Source organism: Schistocerca nitens, chromosome 9, assembly GCF_023898315.1.
Source record: "Schistocerca nitens isolate TAMUIC-IGC-003100 chromosome 9, iqSchNite1.1, whole genome shotgun sequence".
In the NCBI taxonomy this organism is placed as follows: Eukaryota; Metazoa; Arthropoda; class Insecta; order Orthoptera; family Acrididae; genus Schistocerca; species Schistocerca nitens.
In genome coordinates this window covers 443,224,352-443,236,971 of record NC_064622.1, presented here as the reverse complement: position 1 = coordinate 443,236,971, position 12,620 = coordinate 443,224,352, and the positions used below count along the sequence as shown (strand labels likewise).

At 37.6% G+C, this 12,620-nt stretch overlaps 1 protein-coding gene across 2 annotated transcripts in view; it reads right to left on the bottom strand.

Annotated features, from left to right (window-relative positions):
* Positions 1-12,620, bottom strand: part of LOC126202961 (phosphatidylinositol 4-kinase alpha) — a 203,645-nt gene that overhangs the window by 127,269 nt on the left and 63,756 nt on the right. For both annotated transcript variants that reach the window (XM_049937089.1, XM_049937090.1), the window contains one exon: positions 3,075-3,175. In XM_049937089.1, coding sequence (XP_049793046.1) covers positions 3,075-3,175 — 101 coding nt within the window. The remainder of the gene's footprint in view (positions 1-3,074; positions 3,176-12,620) is intronic.

Here is a 12,620-nt window from a genome sequence, read left to right as displayed (position 1 = left end):
TCAAATTTGGCGCCAAACTCATTTGAGAACAAGTGAACGCCAACTGGGACTGTATAGACACACAACACTGTTTTGGAAATGTGAAAAGTGTGTTATTCACAAACAAGAGTGTGCAAAATATGTGTAGTATTCATTTGTTCAAAATAGCTCTGAGCACTATGGGACTTAACATCTGAGGTCATCAGTCCCCTAGAACTTAGAACTACTTAAACCTAACTAACCTAAGGGCATCACATACATCCATGCCCGAGGCAGGATTCGAACCTGCGACAATAGCAGTCGCATGGTTCCAGGCTGAAGTGCCTAGAAATGCTCGACCACACCAGCGGCTATTCATTTGTGATTCTCAATAATTCATGAAAACGCAAAAGCGAAAAGGCTTTGCAAAGCTATATGTAAGTAACAGTAAATACAGACATGAAATATTGTGGCACAAAGAACTTGCATTTGGTTTATAAAGTGATGTGTTAACTTGCCAAAAAATTCACATTGCCATCATTCAGTTGCAGATAACAAGCAACCAATACACGATAGTGTATAGAAGGTCCTGCATAACTGTATAATGTAAAATTAAGGTAATGACAACAACAAACAAAAACTGTCTTTAGCCATAATTTTTGTAGATAAGTAACATTCAAAATATATTGAAATTTCACAAATTTGAATTAAGAACCACCACTGAAAATGGAACAAAGGTGCTGAAACATGTCCGCAACATCTGAAATGAGCGTTCTTCATAACAGGTGGACCTTATATCCAAAAATGTTATCAGCAAACATGACCAATGCAAGAGCAGCAAATCCAAATGATATGTTTTAGCTGTTGTGGTTTTTACTATTTCTTGTGTGGTTCTTGACTGCTTGGATGCCTTCAGCAAAATCAAACTCTCACAATCTGAAATTGTGAACTAAGCATCATAATACTATCATAATCATTTTACAGGAAAGGTCTACTACTGTGGGGCTTAACCAATGGGAGTCTGTGCCTGCATATTCACATGTACCAACTAGATATGCCACCATGGTACCATCAACAAGGTGCCACCGGGCAAACACCTTTTAAATCTCATGCCCCTCTCAAGATCTCTTAACCTGAGATCACAGATCATCTTACTCCTGAATCATGTACCATCATCTTATGGTTTTTTCTAATTATATAACCTGCTCTATCGAATGATGATTTCCAGTTACACACTGGATGTAACCCTGGTGTGCCTGAACATTAGCTTCAACTTACTGCTTAGTTCCTTTGTTCATTTATTAAAGACAATAAAAATGTTGTATGCCATCTGTAATCTATATTGGTTCCACTTCTACTCCACACTTATCATTACTTATATTATTTTCCCCAACAGAAACATTCGGCACATACAAAGTGTACTGTTCAACATTTGGCAATATAGTACTCAACTGATCAACAAACCGATGCTTGATTCCTCTTCATCTTAATCAAATTTGCACTCACAAATAACTATTTCAGTTCTGAGGGGCACACAAACAAATATTTCTTGAGCACAATAATGGAAGAATCCAGAGTGTTTCCCTGTAATGGCAGCTTTGACAGTTCACTTAGGGAAGACTTTTCCACGAATACAAGGATAGTCAACAGCTTCTCTGGTTCTGAAAAAATATTTTTACTAATTGAAATAATGGAGAAGCTTAACTACTGTACTCTTTATAATCACCCTATTTTCACCGGTAAGATTTACCTGTTCCATTTCTGAATCTCATGCTATACTCCCTTTTGTTTAGCTACATCTAGCTGATGGACAGCTTCATGTCAAATTCACAACCTAAATACAGTAATGGGCAATACAACTGCGACAGTTCTCAATGTTTTCATGTGAAATGCTTCCCCACCTTCAGACGGTGCATTCATAGTAAATGAGTGTGTTTCAGTAACAAGCTATACATGAATACACCACCAATTTCATCATAGCTTTTACCTCACTATTACACCACCAATCTAACTTCAAAGCAAAGCAAAGCAAAGCAAAGCAAATGTTTCATGTCATGTCAAATCAACCAGGGAAAACAAAGTAGTATACTTCTTGACACACAAAAATATCCATGCCTGCAATGCATCAGCTGACTTCTTCAACAGAACTTCCTATTTCTACAGGTATGCTGCAATATGAGGACCACTATCATATCCAGCATTTTTCTCACACCACAAAGAGTTGCTCACTGTCAACCTCCAAAATATCTTTATTGCATTCATTTTGCCACTAAAAGCCACAGTTTTCTGGTTGCAACCATGCAATTTATTCTTACTAGCAAAATGTGTACTGATATCAGAATCTCGCATCCAGGCACACCATAAGACGCATATGTGCCAGTATAAGTCATTGCAGCAAGAAACAGGTGGCTTTTATTTTCAAAATGAATATTTTTGTGCTTGCTGCAGATGATGGCTACGCAAACTAACTTGTTATTCTTGTCATAATTTATTATCTGCTTCCATTGATTTCCATTTCAAGTCTTTGAATCCAGTAACATAATGAACTTATAATATACACCATTTCTAGTATCTACGCCAGCCCAATTAATGATATGAAAGAATTCAAAAATAAAGATTCATCTGTAAGTAATGCAAGAAGTGTGTCAGTTAAAGTTCAGTCAATTATCAATCTTTTTAGCAAAATGAGAACTGTTGAGCTGCCAGTGAGCAAGAATGGACTATGATAATGGGGCTACACTGCTACTGCTATACTGGAAAATTTGAGTAACTCTGAACTAAATGGGTAGCAAGTCACACCAAAGCTTGGACTTCGTCCATGTCATTGCCTAACTTAATTTTAATTTTCAGCAAACAAGACCTTTATGAGTTACATTTTTGAAGTTACATTTTTGACTATAACATTTTCCATTTTTCAGATCAGATCTCAGTTCCTTCTGTCGTAAGTGGTTCCGAATTCTCTAACCCAGCAGCTCATTTAATTTTTCCCTCCCTCAACATATTTGTATTTCCTTCATAAGGATTTGTTCCATGAAGAGATTATCTTAAAATGTATTTCTCATAACCCACAAATTTATTCTTATTAACAAAAATGTGTACCGATAGTACAGTCTCACCTCCAAGCACACCATAAGAAGAGGCATATGTGCAAGTATAAGTCTATGCCCTTGATTGCTGTTTATCTTTTCTGTCAATCTTCCACATAAACTGTCCGCACCTGAAACAAATTATTTGAAGAATTTTAATAAATCTGCAAGATTTAGTAGGAGACTTGCTTTCCACAACACTGACAGCAAAGTGAACTTTAGTTTACTCCATTTTAGAATGAAATTACAAAAATGTAGTATTATTATGTCTGTAAGGGTTCATTTTCTTTGGCAATGTACTTGCTTTGCTTTATTCATGACATTTCACCTTTGTCTTTCTATGCATTAGAATGCATAAACATTTAAAAGAAGAATGAAAGGAAATGGTTAGCATCCTAACTTACATTGTTTATCTCCCAAACATCTCATAAACACACTAGTATTTCATAGCCACACAAAATAAATGCAGTATGATGACACTAATTTCCATCCCTGAGCATCTACATCCACATTCATACCGTGCAGATCACTGTGAATTGCATGCCTGGTGATACTTTGCATTGTATGGCACGTTATTGTTTCTTCTTGTTAAAACAGTGTATGGTTGGTTGGTTGGTTGGTTTTGGGGAAGGAGACCAGACAGCGTGGTCATCGGTCTCATCGGATTACGGAAGGATGGGGAAGGAAGTCGGCCGTGCCCTTTCAGAGGAACCATCCCGGCATTTGCCTGGAGTGATTTAGGGAAATCACGGAAAACCTAAATCAGGATGGCCGGACGCGGGATTGAACCGTCGTCCTCCCGAATGCGAGTCCAGTGTCTTACCACTGCGCCACCTCGCTCGGTAAAACAGTGTATGGCACTGGGAATGATAAATACGTATGTACACACTGTAATCAGTCTAATCTTCTATTCACAGTTCCTAAGGGAGCAATACATATGAGACTGAAGAATATCTCTAGATTCCTCACTTAATACTGCCCTTCAAACATTATAAGTTGGGTTTTGAGGGTAACACACATATTTTCAAGGTTTTGCTAACTCAAGGTTTTCAGTATTTCTGCGATACTGTGTCATGAGTCAAACAAACCTGTTACCATCCATGTGCTTTTCTTTGTATAAACTCAATAGTCCCTGTTAGTCCAATATTGTATGAATCCTTTGCATTTGAGAAATATTCTGCAATGGGCCATACATGTGATTTTTAAGCAGCCTCTTTTGTAGACACACGGAATTTATCATATGCTGCCAAGAAATCAAAGTCTGTTGTCAGTCTTAACTGTGGTAGAACCTATGCGATCATTCCATTTCACGTTCCTACAAATTGTTATACCTATGTAATTCTATGTGTTGGCTGATTATGATATAGCTCACTGATGATATAGTGATGGGCTACTACATATTTTCATTTTGTGATGCGTACAGTTTTATATTTCAGTATTATGAAAATGATAGGTTGCTACTCACCATATAGTGGAGATGTTGAGTTGCAGACAGCACAACAAAAAGACTGTCACACAAGTAACCTTTCGGCCAAAATGGCCTTCATCTGAATTAGACAACATCCATACACTCACATACGCATTACCACAATCTCTGGCTGCCAAGGCAAGAGAATGTGGTCATGTGCGTGAGAGTTTCGTGTGTGTGTGTGTGTGTGTGTGTGTGTGTGTGTGTGTGTAATTTAGATGAATGCCTTTTTGGCCAAAAGCTTACTTGTTTTACAGTCATTTTCTGGTGCCTGTCTGTGACTCAACAGCTCTACTATATGGTGAATAGCATTTTATCCTTTTCATAATATTGTCATTATTCCATTCTGGATTTTCCACTGTTCAGTTTTATATTTCTGAACATTTAAAGCAAGTTTCCGTCTTTGCATGACTTAAGAGATCTAATTATGATATGACTAGATACTAAAGTAGCTTTTTCGAATATTACTTCATTACACATAACAGTATCATCTGCAAAAAATCTGAGGTTAATATTGTCTGCCAGATCATCAATATACAACATGAACTGAGATACTGCCAACACATTTTCCTGGGGCACATTTGAAGTTACATGCTTTTACATCTGTTGATGTGCATTGGTGTGCAACTACGATAAATGCTTTTCAGAAGTAAATGAATATTGCATCCACCTGATTACCTTTATTCATGGCATGGCTTTCAGAACATCATGTGAGATAACCACAAGCTGGGGCTTGCACGATAATCATTTTTGCAATCCATGCTGATTGGCATGGACAAGGTGATTCTGTTCGATATACTTGATTATGTTTGTGCTCAGAATATGAGCTAGGATTCTATAACAGATGTACATCAATGGGATTGAGCAGTAGTTTTATGGATCACTTTGGGTTGTTGTTGTGTTGTTGTGGTCTTCAGTCCAGAGACTGGTTTGATGCAGCTCTCCATGCTACTCTACCCTGTGCTGAATCTGCTAAGTGCATTCATCTCTTGGTCTCTCTCTACGATTTTTACCATCCACACTGCCCTCTAACACTAAATTGGTGATCCTTTGATGCCTCAGAACATGTCCTACCCACCGATCCCTTCTTCTAGTCAAGTTGTGCCACAAAGTTCTCTTCTCTCCAGTTCTATTCAATACCTCCTCATTAGTTACATGATCTACCCATCTGATCTTCAGCATTCTTCTGCAGCACCACATTTCGAAAGCTTCTATTCTCTTCTTGTCTAAACTATTTACCATCCACGTTTCACTTCCATACATGGCTACACTCCATAAAAATACTTTCAGAAACGACTTCCTGACATTTAAATCTATACTCGATGTTAACAAATTTCTCTTCTTCAGAAACACTTTCCTTGCCATTGCCAGTCTACATTTTATATCCTCTCTACTTGACCATCATCTGTTATTTTGCTCCCCAAACAGCAAAACTCATTTACTACTTTAAGCGTCTCATTTCCTAATCTAATTCCCGCAGCATCACATGATTTAATTCGACTACATTCCATTATCCTTGTTTTGCTTTTGTTGATGGTCATCTTATATCCTCATTTCAAGACACTGTCCATTCCATTCAACTTCTCTTCCAGGTCCTTTGCTGTCTCTGACAGAATTACAATGTCATCGGTGAACTTCAAAGTTTTTATTTCTTCTCCATGGATTTTAATTCCTACTCCAAATTTTTCTTTTGTTTCCTTTACTGCTTGCTCAATATACAGACTGAACAACATTGGGGATAGGCTACAACTCTGTCTCGTTCCCTTCCCAACCACTGCTTACCTTTCATGCCCCTTGACTTTTATAACTGCCATCTGGTTTCTGAACAAATTGTAAATAGCCTTTCGCTCCCTGTATTTTGCCCCTGCCATCTTCAGAATTTGAAAGAGATTATTCCAGTCAACATTGTCAAAAGCTTTCTCTAAGTCTACAAATGCTAGAAATGTAGTTTTGCCTTTCCTTAACTTATCTTCTAAGGTAGGTCGTAGGGTCAGTATTGCCTCAAGTGTTCCAACATTTCTATGGAATCCAAACTGACCTTCCTCAAGATCGGCTTCTACCAGTTTTTTCATTCGTCTGTAAAGAATTCACGTTAGTATTTTGCAGCTGTGACTTATTAAACTGATAGTTCAGTAATTTTCACATCAGTCAACACCTGCTTTTTTTGGGATTCGAATTATTATATTCTTCTTGAAGTTTGAGGGTATTTTGCCTGTCTCATACATTTTGCTCACCAGATGGTAGAGTTTTGTCACGGCTGGCTCTCCCAAGGCTGTCAGTAGTTCTAATGGAATGTTGTCTTCTCCCGGGGCCTTGTTTCAACTTAGGTCTGTCAGTGCTCTGTCAAACTCTTCACACAGTATATCTCCCATTTCATCTTCATCTACATCCTCTTCCATTTCCGTCCTCAAGTACATCGCCCTTGTATAGACCCTCTATATACTCCTTACACCTTTCTATTTTCTCTTTTTTGCTTAGAACCGGTTTTCCACATGAGCTTTTGATATTCATACAGATAGTTCTTTTTTCTCCAAAGATCTCTTTAATTTTCCTGTAGGCTGTATCTATCTTACCCCTAGTGAGATATGCCTCTACATCCTTACATTTGTCCTCTGGCCACCCGTGCTTAGCCATTTAGCACTTCCTGTTGATCTCATTTTTGAGACATTTGTATTCCTTTTTGCCTTCTTCATTTACTGCATTTTTACAATTTCTCCTTTCATCGATTAAATTCAATATATCTCCTGTTACCCAAGGATTTCTACTAGCCCTCGTCTTTTTACCTACTTGATACTCTGCTTGATACTCTGCTGCCTTCACTATTTCATTCCGCAAAGCTACCCATTCTTCTTCTACTGATTTTCTTTCACCCATTCCTGTCAATCAGTCACTTTGGGTATCTTTCTTGAATAGAGTATGACCTGTGCTTTCTTCCAATCACTAAGAACAATTTTTGTTAATGGGATCTACAACATATTATGGTTAACACTGGAGCTAACTCAGTAACAAATTGTGTTTAGAATCTGACAGATCTCATAGGGCATTGGAGTCTTGTTTAATTTTTTGATATTGTGTGTTTCTCAATGCCACTGACACTAATAACTACATCATTTGTCTTAGCAGTGATGTGATAGTTAAACTGGGGTGGAACTTATGTATCTTCTTAGTAAAGAAATATTTGAAAATGAAATTGAGTACTTCTGCTTTTGCTTTTCTACACTGTATTTCATTTCCTACATCATCAATGAGCATCAGGACAGTAATTTTGGTGTTACTGACAGCCTTGTTACACAATCGGAATATATTTGAATTTTGAGAGAAGTCATTCGATAAAATTCTGCAATGATAGTCATTTAAGACTTTGCATTTCACCCTGATGACAGCCAAATGTGTTTTATTAAGTGTCTTTTCGTCTGTAGCCCTATGCTTTGTTTTAGACATAGTAGCCACTGTTCCTTTAGAGTGACTGCATGCCATGGAGGGCCCCTCCCATCACAAACTGTTCTAGTAGGTATATATCTATCCAATGCATGGTCAACTATTCATTTAAACTTGAGTCACAATGCCTCTTCAACACACTGCCATAGGCAAATGTTTTGAGTTTCTATTTGAGATGTTACATGGCTACCTCTTTATGTAACTTACTGAACTTAATCTTCCAACTGCAGCAGTAGTTCTATAAGGAAGATGTATTTTAAAGTGTGTATTGCTCATATGGCTTCCTTGTGCTGCCTATGATTTTGGTAAAACTACTTTTGCAAGCACAGCGCAAATGGATTTATTGGTAGGAAATCATTATTTTTAAATGCAATAATTCATCACATTTTGAAGCAATTCTTTATTTAGTTCAGTGTATACATCAGTAAATAATACCATGTAAACTAATAGCTGTAAGAGTGCATAAATTTGTAGTAAAAGTGTTAGAAATTTATTGAGTTTCTATTCAAACGAACAAAAATCTTGGAAAGTTCCTCAATTTGCACAATCAAACTGCCATTATTGTCTTGCCAAGCATAATTGAACTAGAATCAGAAACTAGCAATTATGAACAGTTTATAAATAAAATACATAAAATGAAGTACATTTGGGTGTCTGTGTGTTGTGTATGTGTGAATGTGTGTACTACTGTTAGAAAAAGAGATTGTGCTCAAAAGCTAGAATGAATGCTGTTCTCTGTTACATGTTTCTGTGCTCCACGCATTGATCCGATATAGGTGAGTGGTTTGCCTTTCCCTTATTTTATGCCTTGTTCAACCCAGTAATTTCCATTACTTTTTTAAAAAGAAAATGAATACTTCTACCTTTTTTAAAAGTAATTACATCTCTTTCTCAATTCAGAGATAAGGGAAGAAATGTATGTAATTGCTAACATTCCAAAGCTGTCAACAGAAAAATGACACAATATGCTGCATATCCAAGAGGAAATGTTTAGGAGAGAGTGGAAGGGAAGTTAGTGTGATCACAAGCAAAGGATGCGCTGGGAGAGGAAATTGGAAGGAAAATAAGGTTCACATGACTAACAGTTATATTATAAACAGTGCATTCAACCATTGTTGACAATGTACCTACTTGCAATCCCCTATATAATGTATGGATCATTATCCTTCAGTTATTGTCTGTACCTAGACAGCAGTGTGAAGTTTAGGTATTTTATTGGACAAATGTATACATTCTGCTCATCACAGATTAAGTCACAAAATATTTACAAGGAAAATTGCCATCAAAATAAAACACGAATTAAGTATATATAGAAAAAAATCTCTACTTACCATCACAGTAGGCACACATGGATAGCATTAAAGTCTCTAATTCCTGGGCCTTATTTCTGAAACTTATTTCTGGGACTTATTTAATTTGGCAACAGAATTGATAGGGTTAGTGAAAGTGGGACTAATTAGGAAATGACAATGAGTGTTTCTCTGGCCTAGGAAGTCACATAATGATAAAGGTTCACAAATCAGACATAACACTATGACATGCTGTAAATAAAATCAGATAAGACGATGTGGCCAGAACAAGAGAGAAACAAAAATGGCGAAGGAAAAAAAAAAGGCATGAGTATATGAAAAATTAAAAGAAGAGACAATAAATGAATACAAAAGAAAGCATATGCTAGTAGTGACAACAAGCGGGCAGAGTGGGAAGAGGAGTAGTGATGTGAGGGTTCAGAAATGAAAAGGAGACTGACGATAACAGAAAAATTTTCTGTGTGCCATTTGTCTTTTGCATCCTGAGATGGTGGGTTATGATGGGGACAAAATGTCTTGCACAAAGACGAGTAATCCTGGTCTTAATATATGCTGATGGAAAAAAACTGCAACACCAAAAAATAATTAATGCAGAGTAATTTATTTAATCATAATATGGCTAGGGCCCTCTGTCGGGCAGACTGTTCACCGGGTGCTGGTCTTTCAATTTGACGCCACTCCAGCGACCTGCAGTCAATGAGGATGATAGGATGATGATGACAGCACAACGCCCAGTCCTTGAGTGGAGAAAATTCCCTGACCCAGGTGGGAATCGAACCCAAGCCCAGAGGATTGACAATCCATTACGCTGACCATTCAGCTACCAGGGGCAGACGTGCAGAGTCATGAAATTTCAGGAATACATTTACCTATTTAAGTGATTAACATTACAAGATCAGAAGTTAATGTAAGAGCGAGATAAGCTATTGCAAATGTGAAGTGTTGGTCTAACTGCCAGAATACTGAATGCAAGCATGCAAATGTGCATGCACTGTGTTTTACATGTGCCGGATGTCAGTTTACGGGAGGGAATTCCATGTCTGTTGCAATTGGTCAACCAATACTGGGACGCATGATGATTGAGTTGTTGACAATTATGTCCCGTATGTGCTCAATTGGAGACAGATCTGGTGATTGACCAGGTCATGATGACATGTCGGCACTGTGTAGAGCATGCTGGGTTACAACAACAATATGTGGGTGAGCATTATCCTGTGAGAAAAAACTCTTGGAATGCTGTTCATGAATGGCAGCACAACAGGTCAAATTAGTACACTGAGATACAAATTTTCAGTGCAGTCAGAGTGCGTGGGATAACCATGAGAGTGCTCCTGCTTCTCGTAGCCCTATTACACAACCTCATTCAAACTCAGTGAGCTGTGGATAACGGCATCCTCATTGCCATAAAGGCATTCTTGATAACATTACCTCACCACATTCAATCTCAAAGGTAACTAACACTCACAACCCTTACAGCATGTATTTAAATCAAATGTGATTTTCATCATCATAGTGGTGCTACCAGCACCACTCTTATGCAACTGGTGTGAAATTTGAATAGAAATCATCTTTCAGGAGTATAAATACATGTACCAACTTTTGTTGTCTCGACAACTCCTTTTCGGTGTTGCAAAATTTTTCTCCATCAATGTCCTTCGACAGTCTCTATGAACTGAAAGATAGAATATGTGGTGGCTTATCACTATTAACTTCTTAGAACACATTTAACCTTAGCAAACCCTATGTTTTTACACAGTTCCAACATTTACAAATGAATTGTATTATTGGACGAAACCACATCTTTACAGAAATACATGGTATAATATCAGGGGAAACGATTCAATTGAATTTGTTGTTAAAACAAGATATGCCTCATAGAATATGCCCCACTGAAAGTGTCATATCATACAAGATTTTTTAATATATGTAGGTTATACACAAATTTATTTAAGTGCCTTCTGTATATAGAAGGGGACGATTTTCAAATATTCCCCTATGACAAAAAAAATACACATTCACATTTTGCACGATTTGTTGCCAATAATACTTTTTGTATTACTGAAGCTTCATCAGCAGAATGACCGACTCTGGCCTGCTTCAATAGTTTGGATATGCCTGTTAACCAGTATTCCATGCAAAGCCACTGGGAATTCAAAGAATTCATTTTAATATCAGAAAGTTATGTACACAAACATCAAATCAGACAGACAGCCTCTTGGTATAGGTAGTGATGCTAAAATTATCATTCCTTGATACATGCAACATACCATCACAGCACCTTACAGTGGTCGCTGAAGAACATACCGAGTTGAACTTTTGGGCAGTAACCCTAGGTACTGAAGACCGACTAGATCAGGGTGTCAGGTTTCATCATCCTTGTTCACAGACTTTACTGAATTGACCTTCCTTTATACACGTGTAAGGTTGATGCCACAGATAAGCACCTTTATATAAGGACTCAGATATCAATAACCACTAGTCAGTCTGTCTGCTTATGAACTTTTCACAGATCACTGGAAAGTTAGTGTGATGATGATTATGATCACCACCACCACCACCACCACCACCACCGCCGCCGCCACGAACTACCAACAATAAGCTTGTTGATACTAGGCACTGTTCAGTATTTTGATGTTTTCATCAATTGTTGGTTGTTGCCACCATTCAAGTGAACATTGGTAGTGGTGATGGCTCCACTCCTTGATATTTGGCTAGTATATTATCATCAAAGATGTTTTTCAAAATGTTCTTGTTCTTATGTTGGATTAATAAGTGTCTAATTAGTTAGGTTTTGCTCTTTTATATGGTGTTCAGCAACGCCCCTTTCTCTTAGTTAGGTTTTCACTGTAACTGCCATAAGATGGCAGTTACAGTGATGTGTAACGAAAACAGTGAACTGAAAGTGAATTGCAAGATGTCCACCTGGTTGCCAGATGAGAAAAAGCATTTTGCTTAGATGCAGTGAATTAGAAGTTACCTAACACCCACTGAAGATGCCTTGTAAAAAAGGCGAAACACGTCTGGGTGCATAAATAAAAATAAAAATTCAATGTGCAGCATGCAAAAGGCATTTTTTTTAAACAACTGCAAGTTCCCAAGATGCTAAGCAGAGCCTCCAGTCCATCACAGTCTGCCCTCGATCAAACTCAGATACGAGGGGCATTTGAAAAGCCCATGCAAAGTCCGAGAGATGGCATCACCGGCACATATCGAGGTCATGTTTAGTTAGTAGCATCTTTGGAAAGAACACACACTAAGTTTCAGCAATATTGGTCTATTTCTTTGTGTTTGGCATTCGTGTGAATCAAGGAAGTCGAGTGATTGTCAAAAAATGGCTGAAGAAGAATTTCATGTGGTGAT